Source organism: Ictidomys tridecemlineatus, chromosome 6, assembly GCF_052094955.1.
Source record: "Ictidomys tridecemlineatus isolate mIctTri1 chromosome 6, mIctTri1.hap1, whole genome shotgun sequence".
NCBI lineage: Eukaryota > Metazoa > Chordata > Mammalia > Rodentia > Sciuridae > Ictidomys > Ictidomys tridecemlineatus.
The window spans coordinates 174,155,853-174,176,328 of NC_135482.1; the positions used below are offsets into that span (position 1 = coordinate 174,155,853).

Below are 20,476 nucleotides of genomic sequence, written 5' to 3' on the forward strand. Positions count from 1 at the left end.
AACCAGTAGAGAGCCATCACCAGAATCCAACCACACAGGGACCCTCGTCTTGGACTTCCAGCCTCCAGAACAAGGAGAAAATAAACCTCTGTTCCTTAAGCTTCCCCATCTATGAAATTTTGTTACGGCAGCCTGAGCTGACTCATACACCTTACCTCAGAGAATTAATGCGTCTAGATTGGTTCTAAAGTGGGGCTGAGATGGAAGCCAGGTGGACATTTCATACCTATGTATGCTCCATCCATGCTCCACAGGCGCACAGTGTGGTCGAGGGAGGATGATAGCAGAATATTTTCTTCCTCTATCAGCTCCAAACTAAAGAGGTAAGAGAGGAGAAGAGATTCAAGCTTCCGCATTGAAGGGCCGTCGGATCCATATGTGTGTACTCCATTAAATTTGGAACATGGAAGCCAGGTTCTTCTCGATTCTTCTGGGAACCATTCTTTCCCTGCCTTCTTCCTTACCACACTCTCTCCAAATTCCCCCACTGAAGCTCCAAGATATCAAATGAGATACCCTGGAAACCACCCTGTGGAGGATCAGTCCGAGTGGAAGACCAAGAGGTTGAAAGGATCCATTTAGCAAGAGTTAGAATTCCTCCAACCAAAAAAATCTTAAACCTACTAAGCTTATAAATTTGCACAACAGCAGGCCAAGTCAAGGAAAACCATCATCTGTTTATGAGAAAAATGATTTCCAGTCTCTCCCTTCAGTTGTGTGTGGCCATGTCTGTCCTTGTTTTCATCAATAGCAAAATAGCTTTTCTCTTTTGACTTTCTCAGAGGGCTTTTGAGAAGATTGATCTAATCAACCCTGGGGAAATCATCTTCACTCTTTTACAAATTCTTGAACTCTAAAAGTGATGGTGGTACTCACCATGTCACCATGCTGACATGAGCCCTCCAGAAGGTCACTTCTAAATGCAAAGAAAGAGCACAATCTGAGTGGAATGGGGAATTGGCACAACTACCATGGAACTGCAGGATTGTCTCTGCAGGTCAGGGCTGGCAGAGAGGCATGGGTGTGGTGAGTCATCTGCCTTGCTGTGTGGGTTCCAAAATCAGTGACGGGGCAACTACTGTGTGTCAGACCCCTCACCAGGTCCGAAGGCATGTGATATGGGACCCATACAAGATACTTACGCTGTGATTTCCTTCAGTGCTAAGGGTTTGGTAAGTGTACAGGAATATGCAAGTAGTAAAAAGTGATTTTTTAAGACATATTTCTTCATTTATTGCAGTGGGAAATCTGGCCGAGGGCTTTACACATGCCAGACAAGCACACTACCACGGAGCTCACTCCCAACCCTAAAAATGATTTTTATAATAGGCTAGTGAAAGTTACACTGGGATTTGGAATGCCCCCTAAATCTCAAAATGTGTTAAGGGCTTAAAGAACCTTTAAGAAATGGGGCTTAGAGGAGGTTTTAAGTCCTCGAGGGCATACCCCCAAAGGGACCCCTCTCATTTCTTTCTTTTTTCTTTCCTCTTCCTGGCCAGCAGGTGAAACACATGGTCTGTCCTGTGGTCCTGCTACAATGTGCCACCATAGGCCCAAAGCAACAGGGCCAATTGGTCCAGAATGGAAAGCTCAAAAACTGTGAACCAAACAATCTTTTTGTCTTTGTGATTTGATTAGCTAAACCATTTGTTACAGTAATGGAAAGTTGACTCACATACCTGTAGTATTTGGAATTAAAACAATAACAAGGCAGATTATTTTTTATCTATAAATTCTCATTTCCCTTAGTGGGGAACAGAAATAAATATGTGATCATTTATCTCTAAATAGGCTTTTGAGAAATATTTGATGGAATTATAAAACTACTTAAAAATGAGGTAGAGCCAAATATACTTATTTGGAAAGTTGTTTAAGAGTTACAACTTTTAAAAATAAGTTCTAAAATTAACGTATTGTAAATGTGTGTGTGCCCTTATATACAGGTATGAATGTGTGTATATCTGGAAATAAATTCAAATTCATTAACAGTTTTTTTTAAGTTTTTTAAAAAATTTGTAGACAATACCTTTATTGATTTATTTACTTTTTATGTGGTGCTGAGGATTGAACCCAGGGCCTCACACATGTGAGGCAAGTGCTCTACCACTGAGCCACAATCCCAGCCCCCCATTAACAGTTTTAATGGAGGTTAGGGAGATAGGGGAGATCAGAAAAACACCTTCATTTTTCATTACTTCCTACTGTTTAATCTTTTTTTTATAAACATGAATACTTTTATAATTGTGTGAAAGGGTTATACATTTTTAAACATATTTTTTGTTACTAAAGCAGTATGGATGCATAAAATTTTCAAAAGACGGCTTTCCAAAGAGAAGAAAATTAAAAATACCCCTAACTTCATCTACAAAGAAATAATGTTTGTTAAAACTTTGGTGTATGTCTTTCGTCTTTTAATCCTCTTTGCTTTAACAAAGATAGAATTGTAATGTAATATTCCTCCATGATCTGATTTTTTTTTCGTTTAACCGTTTATCATGAATATTTTACCATGAATGCATTTCATTTACACTATCATTATTTAATGACTATATATTCCAATGTACTACACCCTCAGGTATTCAATCATTTTCTTTTATATTGTGCATATAGGTTGTCTCTCTTCTCTCTCTCTCTCTCTCTCATAAACATTGTGCTGATGCGTAATCTTATAATTAAATCTCTGTGCACATTTATTATTTCTTTCAGCCAAATTTCTAGAAGTAGAATTTCCACTTACAGCTTTAGATGCATCCTAAATATCAACTCGCCCTTCAGTTAGCACACAGCAATTACCCTCTATTCAAGACTGTACATGCGCCTCTTTTCCTGCACCCTTGCCAACTTTTCACTAAAATATATATTTTTTTAATATATCTACTTTCAAAGAGTGTTAAGAGAACTCCCTCCCCACACGGGTACAATTTAATTTTACCGGCCAGAATATGGCACTGTAACCAAATCTGTGTTCACCATAGTGTTTAATAGGAAGAAGTGCATAGCCTACTCTTGGGCGGCTGCAGTTCCGGTCCCTGCAGGCCGTACTCCTTGATGTCACAGACGTGTACAAAGCCTTGCTGGTCAGCCAGGTAGGCGAGGGCATCTTCCGTTGTCACTGCAATGCTGCTGACCTGCGCTTTCTCTCTGGACTGAGACACACATACACACAATGGCACGTGAAATGCTGTACTTGATGGACGGTAAGGACTAGTGGCTGTGCCTGTGTGAATCCCTGAGCAAATCAGAAATGCCACGAAGACGAACAAAGCTAAGAGCTTGGAGAATGGCAGAGCTACTCTGTTGGGTGGTCTAGCAACAACAACAAAAAACCCCAAGCCCGAGGGGGCCAGTTATCCAACTGGCTGCTTAACTTACAGGAGTGAAGTTTGCGATGAGGCCAGCTCCACCGAACAGCCTCCAGAAGGTGACAGAACCTGGGAGGGAGGAAAGCGATCAGGAGGGATGGTTTGCTCTTTAACCCTGGTTCCTGAGCCCACCCCGGGATGAGCCTGTGCTGAGAAGCCATTGCAGCCGCTGCAACCTCACCACAGGGGGAGTGGGACATCTTTTCTATTTGGTTGCTTTTGATCAATTGGGATTCTCAGCATATCCTGGGGAACAAGGTCCTTCCTCTTTGTGGATTTCTAGGACTCAAAATCCTCTCCCTTTTTTACTAATCAGGGCAGGATTCCTGACAGAGGAGGTATCTAGCTTCAGCTGTAGAGAAAAGCATGTCACACCACTACGACATGGTGGTGATGAATGCCTTTCCACCAGCGTGTGTGAGTGTGTGCCTGCATGCACACATTTATGTAACACACTATGAAACTCGCCTAGTCAGAGGGAGGGGATGGGGGTTTTGCGTGGCCTATCAGTTACAGTCTTGCCTGGGTTCACATGTGGGTATATAGGTGCTAGCTTTGGTGAGGTGGGGACCTCAAGTATATCAATCCTCTTGCAAGTTCCCTAAGTCACAGAATGTGGACTCCTTCTCCTCCCAGGGAAGAGGAGTGCTCTGTGTTCCTGCTCAAGTAAAGCACAGGAGATTGTTGAGAGCCACAGCCAAAGGGGCCCCAGCAAACTTCCAGCTGCCAGCAAGCTTCAGACTGCCAGCTGATGATTGGTTCACAGTGGCCCCATCAACATCTAGCTGATTGGCTCCTCTGCGGTGATGTTCATTGGGCTGTTTCCCTGCCCTTCAGACTGCCAGCTGATGATTGGCTCACAGCGGCCCCAGCAACATCTAGCTGATTGGCTCCTCCACGGAGCTGCTCATTGGGGGACTTCTTTGGCTCCGCCCACGCGACCCAGCCAATCGGCCTCAAGAGCAGGAGGATTGTGGGAGGTTGGGAGGGTGTGTGGGAGGAGAGGCTTGTGGAAGCCGGTGGTGGCAGTTGGGCTCTGAGGGTTTTTTCCCTGGAGCTGTTTTGTTTGGCGTTTGTAGTTCTAAAAATAAAGTTAGTTTCTTTTTGACAAGTGGCTCCTGATTTGTGCCAAGCCAGACTTCGGCAGGAGATGGGTGCCTCTCAGAGAGGAGGGCAGAGAGGGAACGGTAGCGGGGTGGGCATCCAAGGGCACTTGGTACCTATAAACCTGCTGGGGGGGGGCTTGATTTAAAGGAAGTGGAGCTGGAGTTCCTACTCCCCACATGACTGCCTCCCTGGAGAGCAGGAATGGGGCCAGAGCAGCTTGGGGTGTCGGCTTGAGCCCTAACAAGAGGAAAAATGCTAATGGGGAAATAGCAGAGGCAGCACGAGGTGAGTAGTGAAGCTTAGGGACCCTTCCTCACCCAACTTAAGCCTGGAATGGACATGTCTTGGACCCTGGGGCACTGCCCACCATGGCGCTCTGACCTCACCTCCTGGCCCATTGGCGATGAGGGAAGCAGCCACTGAGTCCAACCTGGCTGCCCGAGTCTTCAGGAAGGCGAGGCGAGAGACACTTGGGTCTGGGCCTGGGGGGGTGAAGGAGAGCCCGTTTAGTTGATTTTGGGGCTCCCTACATAGCTCATGGCTCACTCGGGGTTCACGGTTACTCTCACACTCTCAGCCCTCTCTCAGGTGGCTGCCCGAGCCGCATTTGGAAACCAAATGGAGCAAAGTGGCCTGACTGGCTCAGCACCCGACCAACCTAGATGATGGTCAAAGTCAGCTGGGCAGGCTAAAAGCTCTGGTGGTCCAGGGGGCCCCAACAGTGCCCCAGGAACCTGGGACTTTGGGAACTTGGCCTCGCGGTGGTGGTGGTGGGAGACCTGAGACATCCGAGAAACCCATGCAGGTGGGTGTTGGGGGGCTTGGCCTGGGACTCTGCAGACACCTCCCCAAAGATGCCCCTCTTCGGAGCCCCTGGCTTGGAGTAATTCTGATGAACCTTTATGGCACCTACATTAACCACGGACTTTCACAGACACGGTGATGGAATATCATTCCCATTGTCAGAAGAGGAGATGGAAATTTAGACCAGTTAAAAGATTGGCTCAGGACCATAAGTTGATGTTTATTCCTTCATTTATTTTTCATCTCTGTCTAAGCATGTCGTAGGGTTAAGGCATCATGCTGGGTGGGGTGTAAAGAAGGGGAAGCAACGATCAGAAGAAAACCAACAAGAACAACCCCCAAGAAATGAATATACCACCACAGGCACATGCAGCAGCAGGGAGGGTCAGAGGAGGGATGTCTGGAAGGTCTGCATTTACTCTGGACCACCCCAAGGTGGAGAAGGCCCTCCAGGAAGGCAGGTGTCGAACCTCCATCTCCACAACGCAGCTCAGTCCTGAGGAACTGAACCCAGCCCCACCTGCCCAGGCTTCTGCTCACCTGCTAAGTTTCAGGCACCATCCACACAGAGCCCACATCTATCCTTTTACTACTACTACTTCTCTTCCTCCTCCTCCTCCTCCTCCTCCTCCTCCTCCTCCTCCTCCTCCTTCTTCTTCTTCTTTTTTTTTTTTTTGGTACTGAGGACTTAACCCAGGGATGCTTTACCACTGAGTTACATGCCCAGCCCATTTTCACTTTTCTACTTTGAGACAGGGTCTCACTAAGTTGGAGGGCCTTGCTAAGTTGCTGAGGCTGTGCCCTTGAACTTTTGTGATCCTCCTTTCTCAGACTCCCAAGTCGCTGGGATTACAGTCGTGGGCCACCATACCTGACTCCTTTTACTTCTTATAGAACTCAGATAATATTCAGAACTGAATAGAAATCCTACCAACCTACTTAGATCCAAATCTCTAAGAACTGCAAAGAAGATTGCTACCTGAACTTAAGGAGCCTGGGGAAAAGAGCTCTCCTTTCTGAGAGAGCTCCAGAGACAAACTGCTCTCCTGGAGGGAAAATGGATGGACATATCCACTGTTAGGCACTGTTTGTGTCCCTGCAATATTCATGTGTTGAAATCCTGATCCTCAACATAATGGTATTAGGAGATGAGACCTTTAGCAGGGAGTGAGCTCATTAAGGTGGAGCCCTCATTCATGGATTAGTGCTTTATAAAGAGACCTCAGAGAGCTCCCTTGTTCTCTTTCCTCACGTGGGGACACAAGAAGTCAGCCCTCCCCAGAACCCAGAACCCAACCATCTTGATCTCAGATTTCCAAGTTCTAGAACTATCAGAAATAAATTTTGGTTATTTAAAAGCCATTCAGTTTATGGTACTCTGTGATGGCCGCCTGAACAGACTAAGGCAGTAATTCTATAAATGGCAAGATCCGTGGGTATTGCAATTACATACAGGAAGCCATGCCTCCATGCCCCACCTCTGTGACTCAGGTTGTTAATCATTCAACAATACTTGTTTCAGCCTGACTGTGAACTTGGCCCTGGGATGTACACTCAGGGAACCATGGTGGACACAGCTGACTCAGCCTTTCATTCTAGGTCGATCACAATTCCAGCGAGGCACTTTCTCAACTTCCGTGACCAGGATCCCAGGCAGGGGTTATAACTCTGATCTTACAAGAGAGTCCCACCATTTAGAAAGAAACACAATGTGCCCCAATTATATAGCTACTAATATAAGGGAGAAGATTCAAACCCAGATTTTTGCCTCCAAAGACGGTGCCCTTGACCATGCACTTCGTGGTGGTCCTCAGGGAGCTGAGTCCTCTCAGAGGGAGGAGGGAGGATTTCCTACATTCCTGGTGGTGTGGCTCCTGCCAGGCTCTAGGCTTCCAGTCCTTCTCTGATGCTTGGAAGACACTGCTGGTGATTTGGACTAAGCATGGTGTCACCCTCAGTTACTGAGCTCCTGGGAGTTTTGAACTTGGGGAATCAGGTGGAAAGAAGTAGAAGAGGGAAGATGCAGCAGACAGCCTCCCTTCCCCCCCACACTCATCCTACTGCCGGGCACAGGGGAGTGGGTGAGAGACCTCGGAGAGCTACTGAGCCAGGGTCTGGGGGAGAATTCCATTTCCTACACCTCAGCTGTCTTCATCTGCGATAAGGCGGTGACCTACTCCTCAGGGTTTTCCAGTGAACCAAAGGAGGCCCCTATGTGAATAGTCCTCCATACCCTTTCAGTGAAGGCTGAGAAGGGTTATGACCCTACAGTGCCTGGAAGCGTCACTCAACAATGGCAGCTGTTACAACTATTGTCACTTAACTCTGTAGCCTCAGTTTCCTCATTTATGAAAATGGGTACAACAGGGTCAAGGTGAGCACTAAATGCGAGAAAATTTTAAAAGCAAAATTACTGATGTCTAGAGGTAGCTAACAAATAGCTTTACGTCGTTTTCCTGGATTTAAAAAAAAAAAAGCCTTTGTCTCCAAGTGAACACACAGATTTCCTTCATTTTCGCCTGGTTGGTATCTCTTGATCTTTCTCTTTCACAATCGACTTTTTTTTTTCTGTTTGATGTAATAGAAAAATTAACAATTCCCATTATGAGAAAGAATGAAGCTAAAAGCAGAAAAAAATATGTCCTCAGCTCATCCAGCTTTGCCTTTCTCCCTTCTCTCCACTTTCCTGAGGGTGGCTTCAGAAGAACACTCCAGGTGGTTTTCCGTATCAGAAGGCAACCTCTTCACCAGGCCCTTGTGAGAAGGACCACTTTGTTTTGGTTCGGAAGACGAGCCAGGGCTGCTCTTTCCTGGAAGGGTATGGGACTCCACCTAGTCTCATCTCATTTGTGTAATTTTCACAATGTGAGTTATTGGCGGCAATGGCTGGCCTTGCATTTGTGGGCAAAAAAAAAATGATGAAGAAGAAGATTTCTTGAAACCACCAAACAGTCACATAACTTTGAGCAAAAAAATGCTGCTGCAAATGGGGGTTTATCTCCCAACTGCTGGCTGAAAAGTCAACATTGCATTCTTGGCCAATGACTTTATTTTCATTTTAATGGCAATGGAAATAAACCTTTGGAAAGAAATACCACCACTCTCCCCATAAAGGTCTTGAAAACTCAGACATGCTGAGAAAGAGTTTCATAGGATAATGTTTTTTTTTGGCAGGGGGAATGTGTACTTGAAGATAAATCTACAGGTATGAATCCCTTTTTGATCTCTTGGTTTCCAGTGGCTTCAATTTCTGACCCTTGCCCTCCAGGTGACTCTCAAGCAGCACTGAGACTCCCTGAATGGCAGTACCTCTGTTCTACCTGGTCGTCACACACACATCTTTTTCTGAATGTAGGCCTTGAGGGTAGCACAGGCCTCAAATCTACCTACCTTTCATCTCCCACAGCATTAGACCCATGAGAGCAGCTCAGATATTTTCTGATTGAAGGACTCATTAGGACTTTTGTTTTCTTTTCTGGCTACTGTTTTAACAAATGCCCAAAGCAAAGGGATCGTGATCTGGGCCTCATGGTTTTTAAGGATTTGGTATTTGGGCCTTAGGAAATGTAGAAACTTTCTTATTTCATGCAAAAATCTCCAACTCCCTATATCTCTTCTATTGGGGCTCCAGGGTAGATGAGTGTCTTCAGGCTGCTTCTTTGGGAGGGTGGGCCTAGACTCTGGAGGTGGGATGGAGTAGTAGGAAGAAAGCTCACTTGGCTGTGGACTCCAGCCACTTTCCAGTCCTGCACATCCAGCAGTGAAACTGGAAGATATCTGAACCCTGAGATTGTTTCCCGTGTGTATTTCTTAAATGGTTCAGGACTTGGAGGGACAGAGATGTGATTGCCAGCCCCAAGCCCCAACACTTAGCACGGTGCCTAGTCCTTGGCAGGTGCTTATCAATATTTTTTGAATGAATAAATAAGTGAATGGAAAAAACCATGATCACGAGAGAGAGAGAGAGAGAGAGAGAGAGAGAGAGAGAGAGAGAGAGAGAATTTGAAGACAGGGAACCAGGACAGAACAATTAGGAAGAGTGGAGTGGGAGGGCGGGGAAATTTTGTATCACCCTATGCAAGCAGTAAGGACAGATCCAAGTAGGGGTGTTGTGGATCATGGGTCACCAGAAAGGACTGACGATGGGGACAGCATAGAAACCTGAAGACTTGCTGTTGGAAGAGACATCCAGGGGTGAAGTCTTGGGCTGGCCAGCTGGGTGGAAGAAGCACATGGTGAGTGGTCACAGAAAACAGAGGAAGAAAATTATGAGATGTACCAACAAAGCCCAAGGGACTCGGCATTTTCCAGGTTGACAGTGGATGAGGAAAGGACCCTGGAGGTTGGGGCTGGCTGGGAGATGAGCTTCGATGGACAGGTGCCCAGGAATGTGAGCTCAGCTAATCCAACCCTTGAGCTTCAGCTTTGGGAATCCTCATCAGACCAAGCAAACTGGAAATGAGTCCAATCCCTTCTAAGTGGGAGGTGGTCCAGGATTGGGACTCCGTCAACCTGCCAGATGGAACATGGCAGGAGCCATGCAGTGTGGCGGCAGAGCCTGGCCCTTCACCTACCTTCCCTAGGGTTTGGGTCATCTGAGGGGCTGGGAGTGTTCAGCTTGCAGTACACATGGCCTGAGACGACATTCCAAATGATAATCTCTCCATCGTAACTGGAGGTGGCCAGAAGAAAAGGTGGGCATTGAGCCACACAGAGGATGTCCTCCTTGTGCCCATTGTTCTGAGAAAGAGAGAGAGAGAGAGAGGGACAGGAGTAAGATATCAAGTGCCAAATCATCCACAGCTAACTTTCCTTCATCTGTCCTGAGATGGGACACAGGGGGTTCTTCTTTCTGGGGCTGCCAGGACTCAGCTGGAACCTCCCGCTCTCTGGGCAGGAATCCTTCTCAAGGTCAGCCAGGGAGGTGCTGCCTCTCCGTAGGTGAGTTTTACCCTTTCCTTGGACCTTACCTTTCCCAGGACAGTGCTACTTCTGGGAGCTTTCGTCCCTCACCACACTGCTGGAAGGCAGATTATTGACAAGGTGCCCTCACTGGGGCTGAAATGTTGATGGAAATGGGAAAACAGAACCCAAGCTCTAGCCTAGGTGGTTGGTTTCCCATCAGCCAGAGGTCTACGTTTGTCATATGCAAGTCTGTCATGGCTTGCATATGAGGCGTCTCCCAAAGCTCACGTGTGAGACAATGCCAGAAAGTTCAGAGAAGAAATGATTCGGTTGTGAGAGACTTAACCCAATCAGTGAATTAATCCCCCAGTGGGATTAACTGAGTGGTAACTGGAGGAGGTGGGACATTGGGAGCATGGCTTTGGGGTATATATTTGTATCTGGCAAGTGGAGATCTCTCTCTCTGCTTCCTGATCATCAAGTGAGCTGCTTCCCTCCACCACACTCTTCCTCCAGGACGTTCAGCTTCACCTTGAGCCCGGAAGAATGGAGTCTGCTGTCTGTGGACTGAGACCTCTGAAACCTTGAGCCCCTAAATAAACTTCTCTTCCTATACCGTTGTGCTGGTCGGGTCCTTTAGTCACAGCAGTGAAAGAGCTGACTAGAACAACATTCTAGGATTTGCTGTGACTCAGTCTCTCTGGGGCTCCCATGTACCCCCCATTGTGGTTTACATATTCTGTTAGGAATTGAATCATCTGCTCCCTTCAAAAGGAGGAGCCTTGGATGTGCAACCTTAAGAAAGATAAGAACCCAAAATAGACGTCTGAAGGCCAGTGCTATGAGTACAGAGTCCCTGGCCACAAGCATTTCACCCCTTTCCTTATGGGGCAACTACTACGTGAAGGGAATTGGCTCCTCTCGGTCCTATGAAGATATTATTTTACCCTTGCCCTCATGTACTTGCTACAGAGTGTCCCTTGAGGACCTGTCTGTGATCACCTAACATGCCCTTTCTGCCCCTTATGAGAAGGTGGCATTGCAAAATGTTGGAAAAGAGAAGACCAGTAGTCATTGCCTTCCCATGATCCTCTGCAGCCAGATACCTGCTCCCGCCCCACTCCTCCCAGTTTGAAACCACTAAGGTCTGGGCTCCTCTTTCCGTGGCCCCCTGCCTGCCGAATACATTTTATATAGCTGTGTGGACTGAACGTCTGTATTCCTCCCAAATTCGTAAGTTGAAGCCTTAGTCCCCAAAGTGATAGTGTTTGGAGACAGGGCCTTCGGGGGGTCATGAGGATGGGGTCCCCATGGTGAGTTCAGTGTCAGGAAGAGACAGGCAGCTCACCCCCTCTGCCATGTGAGCACACAGAGAAGGCAGCTGTCTGCCAGGCAGGAGGAGACCTCTTAGGGATCCCAACCCTGCTGGCCCCCTCACAGTGGACCTCAGCCTCCAGAGCTGGTGAGGAATACGCTTCTGTTGTTTCAGCCGCACAGTCTGGCGTTTCGTTGAGGCAGCCCAAGCAGGCCAAGAGAATACTTTGGCATAACTTTCAAGCTCTAATTTAGCTCTTCAGCCCCATTTTCCTCCTGTACCAGATGCACCCGCCCTGCAGACTCTCCACGGTCCTTCTAAGCAACACACTTCTGTGCTTCCAGGCTTTGCTCATGATTCCCTTTCTCCCTCATTGACACAGTCTTTCTCTACCTTGCCCTGCTGGAAAAATCCTAGTATTCTTTAATACCCCCATATGATGTGAGAGCAAAGTCAGTGGTTCTCACATCTGTGTTCCCTCAACACTTATACATTGTTATGTCCTCAGTTACCTTGCACATTCTTATTTCCAAGGAGTTGCTTATCTCCTTGTCAGTCTGTGAGATGGTTGAGGCCAGAAATCATATTTTGATTCACATTTGCATCTTCTGGGCCTGTCCACCAGGGGCAACCCTATGCTAGTGCATAGAGTGGGGGAATGAACCCGTACTTCACTACTCACAGGTGACTTTTGCTCTTGCAGTGGTCATGGCTTCCTTGGGGCATTTTGGGCAAGGCTCTTTATTGTAACTTAATTTTCACTAATCCCAAAGCTCCAGGAAGGCAGTAACTGTGCCTGGGTTTGCTCATTACTGCGTCTTCAGTGAACAGCACACACCTGGCCCTCAGGAGGCACTTAACAGATACTGGTGGAGTGAACACATATTTACAGGGCAACTAGTACAGGCCAGGCACTGGGCTAGGTCCTGGGAAGACCATAGTGAGAAGACTGATGAGGTCTCTCTCCTTGGAGTTTGTATTCTAGTGCCTTGTACTTTAGAATATTTACAGGGGACTTAAGGTAGTGGGGCACTGGCAGATATGTGGATGAGGTGGCCTTGCTTTTTTGGCACTTGTCTTATTGGCTTAGCATAATGACAATTTTGATGGAGGCCATTTGGTCCTGAGAAGGTGTAGAAAATTGGAGGCCTTTTGAATCCCAGTAAGATGCACAACAAGTCACCGGGGAGGAGGATTGGCACCTCCTAGGCTCTCTGGCTATCCAAGGACAGTGTAGTGGATTCAGAGAGTTTGGCCCACCAAGCACAGGCAGGAAGTGATTGGGTGCATCTTTGGGGAAAATGGAGCCCACCCCATCCTGAGCTGCTCTTCCTACATTTCAGGACTCCCAGTTGGGCTCATGGAGAGCTGCATGGACTTTGGCCCTCTGGTCTCACACCCAAGCATAAACATGGGGCCTTCACCCTTCCTGGAGAGGAAGTGGCTGTCTGGACCTCAGTGTTCCTGGCTCCACCTGGATGCCAATCATGAGTCCTGCCATCACAGAAGCTTCTGGGTTGCTGTGACCACCCAAGGAAGTCCCAGGAGATGCAGCAAGAGAGCTCCCAGAATGAAGGAGACCCAAGTCACGTGCCACTGTGAGGACTGAGGGTCAGACAAGGGATCAAGGCTTATCAGGTCATCCTGCCAGCGTGGCTGTGGCTTCCAGAAGTGATGAAAGTCACATGGTGCATCCTGTATCCAAAGCCGAAGAGGACACATTGTACAAGCAATAAAATGAGCTGCCAACGCACTCACAATTCCAGAGAGAAGGTGTTGGCACATTTCGTAACCCTACCCCTCACCCCACCGGTGATGCAGATTTTTGAAATGTCAAAGCAAATTTCCCCAGTGCCAGTGGGAATAAAAAGCAATCCACTTCTGACGTCTGGGTGATTGCATTTCAGCAAATCATATGTCAACTGACAAGCTCGCCTCAGATGGGCTGCCTAGCTTCGCCTTCATAATAAAACCCAGAGCTGTTGCACACGCTAAAACCAAAGCCATCAGCCCAGGAACCTGTAATACCAAAGGACAAATTCAATGCCAAGACTTCACAGGTAGTCATCTCTCAAATCATTCTGAGTAGGCTAGGCTTGGGCCACGAAATATAGTGCACTTTCAAATGAATAAAGAATTCAGAGTGTTTAAAGACATTCAGAAATCTATGACTACCCAGTGTAGCAAGCAGGGCAAATATAATGCCACAGGTAGATTGGAAACTTCGCTGTAGTCAGCGCTTTCAACTCCCCCTGTCTGTAAGCCCCTCCCCCACCTCTCAGCCATTAAAAAAAAAAAAAAAAAAGAATGGTCTCTCTGAGAGCAGCTTATGGATGGCATTTCATTTCCTCTTTCCATTTAGTGAAAAATGGGACATAAGGACAGGAAAGGAGGAAGAGGAAGAAAATAAAGCTGAGCAATTGACAGACTGGTTAACCTTCATTCAGGATAGCAGGCATGCAGCTGAGACCCTGCAGACTGGGAGGAGGGACCACATGAGGTGTGAGGACGCTGGACAAGGTGTGAGGGTCAAGGTGCAGAACTGCAGGTGTTCAGGGCAGAGCCTAATTTGGATTCCCAGGACACCCTCTGCAGCCCCAACCGAGTTTTCTAGCTAAGCTTTTGCCCATGGAAGGAGCAACATGAGAAAGACTGGGAAACAAAGAAGGCAAAAATATTTTTAGATGCAAGAATACAGCAAAAGGAATAAAGAGAGAAAACCCTCTGTCCATGCCACAACTCAACTTGTGAAAGACAGCAAAGGCACTGCAAAATCTATATTTAAAAGAAAAAGAAGAGGGAGAGAAAGAGGGAGGGAGGGAGAGAGGGAGGGAGGAAGAGAGGAGGGAGAGAAAGAGGAAGAGAGAGAGAGAGAGAGAGAGATATCTGAAGAAGACTTTGAAATATCATCATTTTGTATGTTTCACTTACAAAATACACGTTTATTCTTCTGTCCCATCCAACAGCTATGATACACCTAGGACGATAACAGAATTTCACATTTCCATCTGTTATATGTTTGATGTGAAACGAATATTGTGCTTTAATTTAATCCATGTGATAAATGAAGACAGCAAGAATATAAGGTCTTCTAGCTCAAACTAGGTCTGTTTGCCGGTGACATGACTCTATATTTAGAAGATCCAAAAAGACTCTATATTTAGAAGACTCCACCAGAAAACTTCTAGAACTCATAAGTGAATTCAGCCAAGTAGCACGATATAAAATGAACACCCCTAAATCAATGATGAGTCAGCCGAAAGAGAAATTAGGAAAACTATCCCATTTACAATAGCCCCAAAGAAATTCAGAATCAATCTAAAATAGAGAGGTGAAGGACTTCTATAATAAAAACTATGGAACACTAAAAAAAGGGAATTGAGGAAGACCTGGGAAGATGGAAATACCTCCCATGTTCTTGGGTAGGCAGAATTAATATTGTCAAAATGTCCATATTACTGAAAGCATGGTATGGATTCAACACAATTCTCACCAAAATTCCAGTGACATTCTTCATAGAAATAGAAACAGCAGTCATAAAATTCATTTGTGAAAATAAGAGACCCAGAATCGCCAAAGCAATCCTCAGCAAGAAAATTGAAGCAGGAAGCATCACAATATCAGACCTTAAATTGTACTACAGAGCTACAGTAACAAGAACAGCATGGTATTGGCACCAGAAGAGGCCTGAAGACCAGTGGAACAGAATAGAGGACTCAGAGACAAACACACAGTATACATTTATCTCATACTAGATAAAGGTTCAATGAACATTCATTGGAGAAAAGATAGCCTCTTCAACAAATGGTGCTGGGAAAACTGGAAGTCCATATGTAAGAGAAGGAAATTTAACTCTTGCACAAAAATCAACTCAAAGTGCATCAGAGACCTAGGCATTAGACCAGAAACTGTGCACCTGCTAGAAGAAAATGTAGGCCCAATTCTCCAACATGTCAGCTTAGGAACTGACTTCCTTAACAAAACTCCTAAAGCACAAGAAGCAAAGTAAAAGATCAATAAATGGGATGGCATCAAATTAAAAATTTTCTTCATAGCAAAGGAAACAATCAAGAGTGTGAAGAGAGCCTACATACAGAATGGAGAAAATCTTTGCCACCTGCACCTCAGATAGGGCATTAATCTCCAGGTATACAAAAAACTCAAAAACATAACAGCAAAAAACCCAAATAACACAATCAATAAGTGGACAAAGGAACTGAACAAACACTTCACACAAGAAGAAACACAATCGGTCCACAAATATATGAAAAAAATGTTCAACCTCTCTAGCAATTAGACAAATTCAAATTAAAACTACACTGAGATTCCATCTCACTCCTGTCGGAGTGACAATTATCAAGAGTACAAGTAACAGTGAATATTGATGAGGATGTGGGGAAAAGGGTTCACTCATACATTGTTGATGGGACTGTAATTTGGTGCAACCACGCTGAAAAGAAATAGGGAGATTCTTCATAAAACTAGGCATGGAACCACCATTTATTTGGCCCAGCTATCCCATTCTTCAGTATTTATCCAAAGGATTTAAAATCAGCATATTCCAGTGACACAGCCTCATCAATGTTTATAGCAGCTCAGTTCACAATACTAAGCTCTGAAGCCAATCTAGGTGCCCGTCAGTACGTGAATGTATAAAGAAAATGTGATATATATACACAAAATGGAGTATTACTCAGCTACTAAGAATAATGACTTTATAACATTTGACAGTAAATGGATGGCTCTGGAGACTATCATGCTAAGTGAAGTAAGCTAATCCCCCCAAAACCAAAGGTTGAATATTCTTGCTGATATGTGGATGCTAACCCACAATGGGCGGGGTCGGGGAGAAGATAAGTTTAGTCGATTAGACTAAGGGAAATGAAGGGAAGGGAGGGGAATAAATCTGACATAACTTTCCTATATACATAAAGGAATATGCACACGGTGAATCCCACCATCATATACAGCCACAAGAATGAGGTCCTAATTAGAATAAGATCTATTCCATGCTCGTACAATTATATCAAAATGAATTCCACTGTCATGTATAACTAAAAAGAACCAATAAAAAAGAATCATTAAAAGAAGAATATAAGCGCTTCTGTTTCTTTTGAGAACAAGAGGAAATGTGATTTGATAAATTAGGGTCTGTCTTTGAACTGGTGCTTGAAGGATCAGGAAATAGAAACAGGACATCCCAACATTTCTGAGATCAACAAATGCTCCTCCATGCACAGCTGCCTTCCCGAGGATGAACTGACCCCCAGAGCCCAGTGGATCCCTGGAGACAAGGGTATGAATGGAAACTGTCCGCAAATTGCTTCACCTTGTAGTGTTCCGGAGGGAATTTTTATTGAATTTTTGTTCTTTGATTTGTGACGGTTGAATTTAATTGCTCCAGTCTCTGATTTATTCCTTCATAAAGCATTAGGTAGGGAGGTGTTGTGCTTTCTACCTGTATTTCTAAACAGTTGTCAAAATGTGCAGAGAATTGCTCCAATGTTCTAGAAAAAAGCCTTATTGCCTAAATTGGCACCAGAAAGACAACCAGAGTCCTCAGAAATGTTTTGACATGTTTTCTTCTGGAAAATTCCCTGCACTGTTTTGATGTCTTCCCCTAGGACGAAATTTTAAGCCAGAAAATGATACTCCACTAAAGAGAAACCCCTCTCCTACTACAGCTGAGTTTAACTCACTTATTTTGGTTCACCTCCATGTAGGTACAATCGCAGACTTCACTTTGTTTTTCATCTAGAAAGAAAATAATACTTTTTTATAGTGAAGAGTTTTCTTGACCAATTCTTGAATCGGCTGATTTATGTTGACCTCCTCTTACTGATGCTGGGGGAGATTTTAGCATTGACTTTCTAGCTTCCAGATCATAGTTAAATGTCTTTGAAGTCGTTTAAGCACTGTTGGTTTATTGCTGCCCTCCTTGTCCTGTGATTCTGATTCTGCCCATTGCTCAGCTATGGGAAGGGGCCAGCCTCTCCTGATAGGTCCCTAGGAGAATGTGGCACTTCCTAGTGGGGGAACGAATGAGTGAATGCGCAGAAGTCACCACAGGGCTAGAAAACATAGACTCGCGGCTTCAGTATCATGGCTTTGATCACTTTTTGTCTCTTTTACTTGGACTTCATTTATTCTCCAGCGATAGTTGAAGAATGTTTGCGTTTTATCGACATCGCAGGAAATTTCAAAGCCAGAAGCAGGGGAATTTTGCCAAGAACAGACAGAATGAATGAATGGACGGAGTGAGCAGCCTTGGGAAGGAGGAAATCTAACAAGATACTTGCCTATAATTTGTTAATCTAGATTTTGATTTATGGGGTTGCATCCCTATGAAGCATGAGTTCCGAGTCATCGAGTATTGTAATATGCCTGAGAAAAAGGGTGTGGGTTGGTATACAAATTCTAGATGGATCTCATTTGATTTCTTTTACATTTACAACTAATCTTGCATCCATATTTTAGGGGGACCACTTGGAATACCCCAGCATCGCTTACCGTGTTTCAGGGTGTGTAGACAGTGTCCATTGTTGTAGCTCCATATTTTCAGACAGCCATCTCTGCCCCCGGTCACTAGCCTAGAAAACAGAGTGGTCCCTTAGGAGGACATGGTAGGGGTCACCTGCCCCATGGTCAACAACACTGGAGAAGGCACATACCTTCTTCCGCTGGAGTCAAAGGTCAGACAAGTAATCCCAGCATTGCCGTGAGCCCCCAAAAATTCAGACAACTGTCTTCCTGTTTCAAAGTCCCATACTTTCACTATCTGGATTTAAAAATTGGGGGGGGGGAAGTAACTGAGAGATAATGGCTATCAAAATGGAATGGAATTTGCATTCAGAAGTTTAACATCATAGATATAAAAGATACAAATTGACTCTGAAGGTATCTGTATTTCCAGCCCAAGTTGGCTCACCCCAGTGTATTCCTTTGCTGTGGCTGCCATGACAAAGCACCTCAGACTAGGCGGCTTCTACAATAGACATTTACTGTCTCAGTCTGGAGGCTGTGTGTTCAAGGTCCAGGTACCATCAAGGTTGGTTTCTCTGGAGGCCTCTCTCCTTGGCTCAAAGAAGCACCTCCTTGCTGTGTCCCTATGCAGCCTTTCCTCTGTGCATGCACATACCTGATCTCTTTCTAGGTTCCAGTCTCCTCTTAAAAGGATACTAGTCAGACTGATCCACCCTGATGGCTTTCTTTTGTCACTTCATGAAAGATCCTATCTCTGAAAGGGAACCTTTGCATACTGTTGGTGGGAATGAAAATCAGTACACCCATTATGACAAACAATACGTATGTTCCTTAAAAAATTAAAACCGGAACTGCCGAATGATCTGGCAATGCCACTACTAGGTGACTAGGTGTTTATATATATATTTATTTATTTATATATACACATATGTATATATGTATGTATATATGTGTATATGCATATATGAGTGGACATCAGTATGTTGAAGAGATCTCTGACTCCCATTTTACTGCAGCACTATTCATGATTGCCAAGATAAGGAATCAGCTCAAGTGTTCATTTATTGATGGATAAATAAAGAAAATGTGGTACATCTATAAAATGGGATACTATTCAGCCATAAAAAGGAATGAAACTCTATCATTTGTGACAACATGGATGGAACTGGAGATCATTATACTAAGTGAAGTAAGTCAGGCACTGAAACACAAGTACCACATGATTTGTATGTGGAATCTAAAAATATAGATCTAGGAGTTGAGAGTAGAATGGTGGGTACCAAGGTTGGAGAAAAGAGAGGGAATGGAGGGATGGGGTACTGAGTTGTTCAGTTAGAAGCAAGAAGTTCTGGAGTGCTATTGCACAGTAGGGTGACTACAGATAAGAATAATCTGATGTACATTTCCAAAAGCTAGAAGAAAGGAGTTTGAGTGTTTTCACCAGGAAAAAAAAAAAGATACATGTTTAAAGAGAGAGGAATTTAAAATATCACATGTTGCTATATTCCTATAAAAAGTTTTATGTTTTATGTCTCAGTTCAAAATAAAAAGATAAATATAAAATAAAGGTCCTTCCTCCAAATACAGTCACATTCTGAGGGACTGGGATTAGAACTTCAACATGAACTTGAGGTTATGCAGTTCAGCCCATATCTCAGTGAGAAGTTTGGAAGATTTCAAAAGCATAGGTTACAACTCTAACCATCCCGGCTCAGAGAATATAGGCGTGCATTGAATTTTAAGGGGCAAAATTTATTCACCATGAGGGCAAAGGTGAACAAGAAAGTGACCTTTTTGGGGGGTGGCTACATCTTCTAAGCCCTGAGACTTACTGTGTTACTTGGTCCGATGAGTTTCAGTCTTGCAATTACTTTCCTTCAGCCCCAACCTCCTCAAGAGAGCCCCGGGGCATCTTTTGTGACTGGTTGATGTGAACGGCCCCTCAGGAAGGCTTCCCCTGGGGTAGCCTTCCTGGAGACTCACCCAGAGTCCTCTGATTTTCTGCAAAATCTCTACCAGACCATGTGATTGAGGGGACAGAAGTCCCAAGGGGGTGCATCCTTTCTCAGGACTAGGGAATATTTCTTCTAACTTGCTACTTTGTAAAAGAGGAAGTTGCCCTTCGTTTGAGAGAAAGTTCTAGGTCTCCAAGCCAGAAGCCAGAAGGCGTTGTCCTCCATTGTCACATGATTTTAAATGCCTGAGAACAGATTTCCAGTGGTCAACGCTCGGCTTCTTTCCCCCTGCAAGGTCGAGGCCCCTAGAGGTGCCTGCCACTCAGGTACATTCATCTCTTCCCCAGAACATTGCAATAGACCCTTGGTGCAGCTGGGATTCACTTTTCAGCTGTCCACCATTTGCATATAAACCAGAGCCCCACAGCCTGCATTCCTCGGTAATATGGCTGGGGACCAGATTTGAACGAATTACCTATCAGCTGGTGGTGAGGCCTGGCTTGGAAGAATGAAGCAGAAAGCCCAGGACCCACACCCAAGGGGGA

At 45.0% G+C, this 20,476-nt stretch overlaps 1 protein-coding gene across 1 annotated transcript in view; it reads right to left on the bottom strand.

Moving 5' to 3' along the window:
• Nucleotides 1–20,476, bottom strand: part of LOC101964060 (cilia- and flagella-associated protein 337-like) — a 46,313-nt gene that overhangs the window by 8,059 nt on the left and 17,778 nt on the right. The window contains exons 6-16 of the mRNA XM_078015957.1: nucleotides 18,165–18,271; nucleotides 18,004–18,083; nucleotides 17,193–17,247; nucleotides 14,425–14,470; nucleotides 13,130–13,188; nucleotides 9,848–10,014; nucleotides 4,856–4,951; nucleotides 3,373–3,431; nucleotides 3,005–3,146; nucleotides 877–916; nucleotides 227–315 (exon numbers count right to left, since the gene is read on the bottom strand). Of these exons, the coding sequence (XP_077872083.1) occupies nucleotides 227–315; nucleotides 877–916; nucleotides 3,005–3,146; nucleotides 3,373–3,431; nucleotides 4,856–4,951; nucleotides 9,848–10,014; nucleotides 13,130–13,188; nucleotides 14,425–14,470; nucleotides 17,193–17,247; nucleotides 18,004–18,083; nucleotides 18,165–18,271 (940 nt within the window). The remainder of the gene's footprint in view (nucleotides 1–226; nucleotides 316–876; nucleotides 917–3,004; nucleotides 3,147–3,372; nucleotides 3,432–4,855; nucleotides 4,952–9,847; nucleotides 10,015–13,129; nucleotides 13,189–14,424; nucleotides 14,471–17,192; nucleotides 17,248–18,003; nucleotides 18,084–18,164; nucleotides 18,272–20,476) is intronic.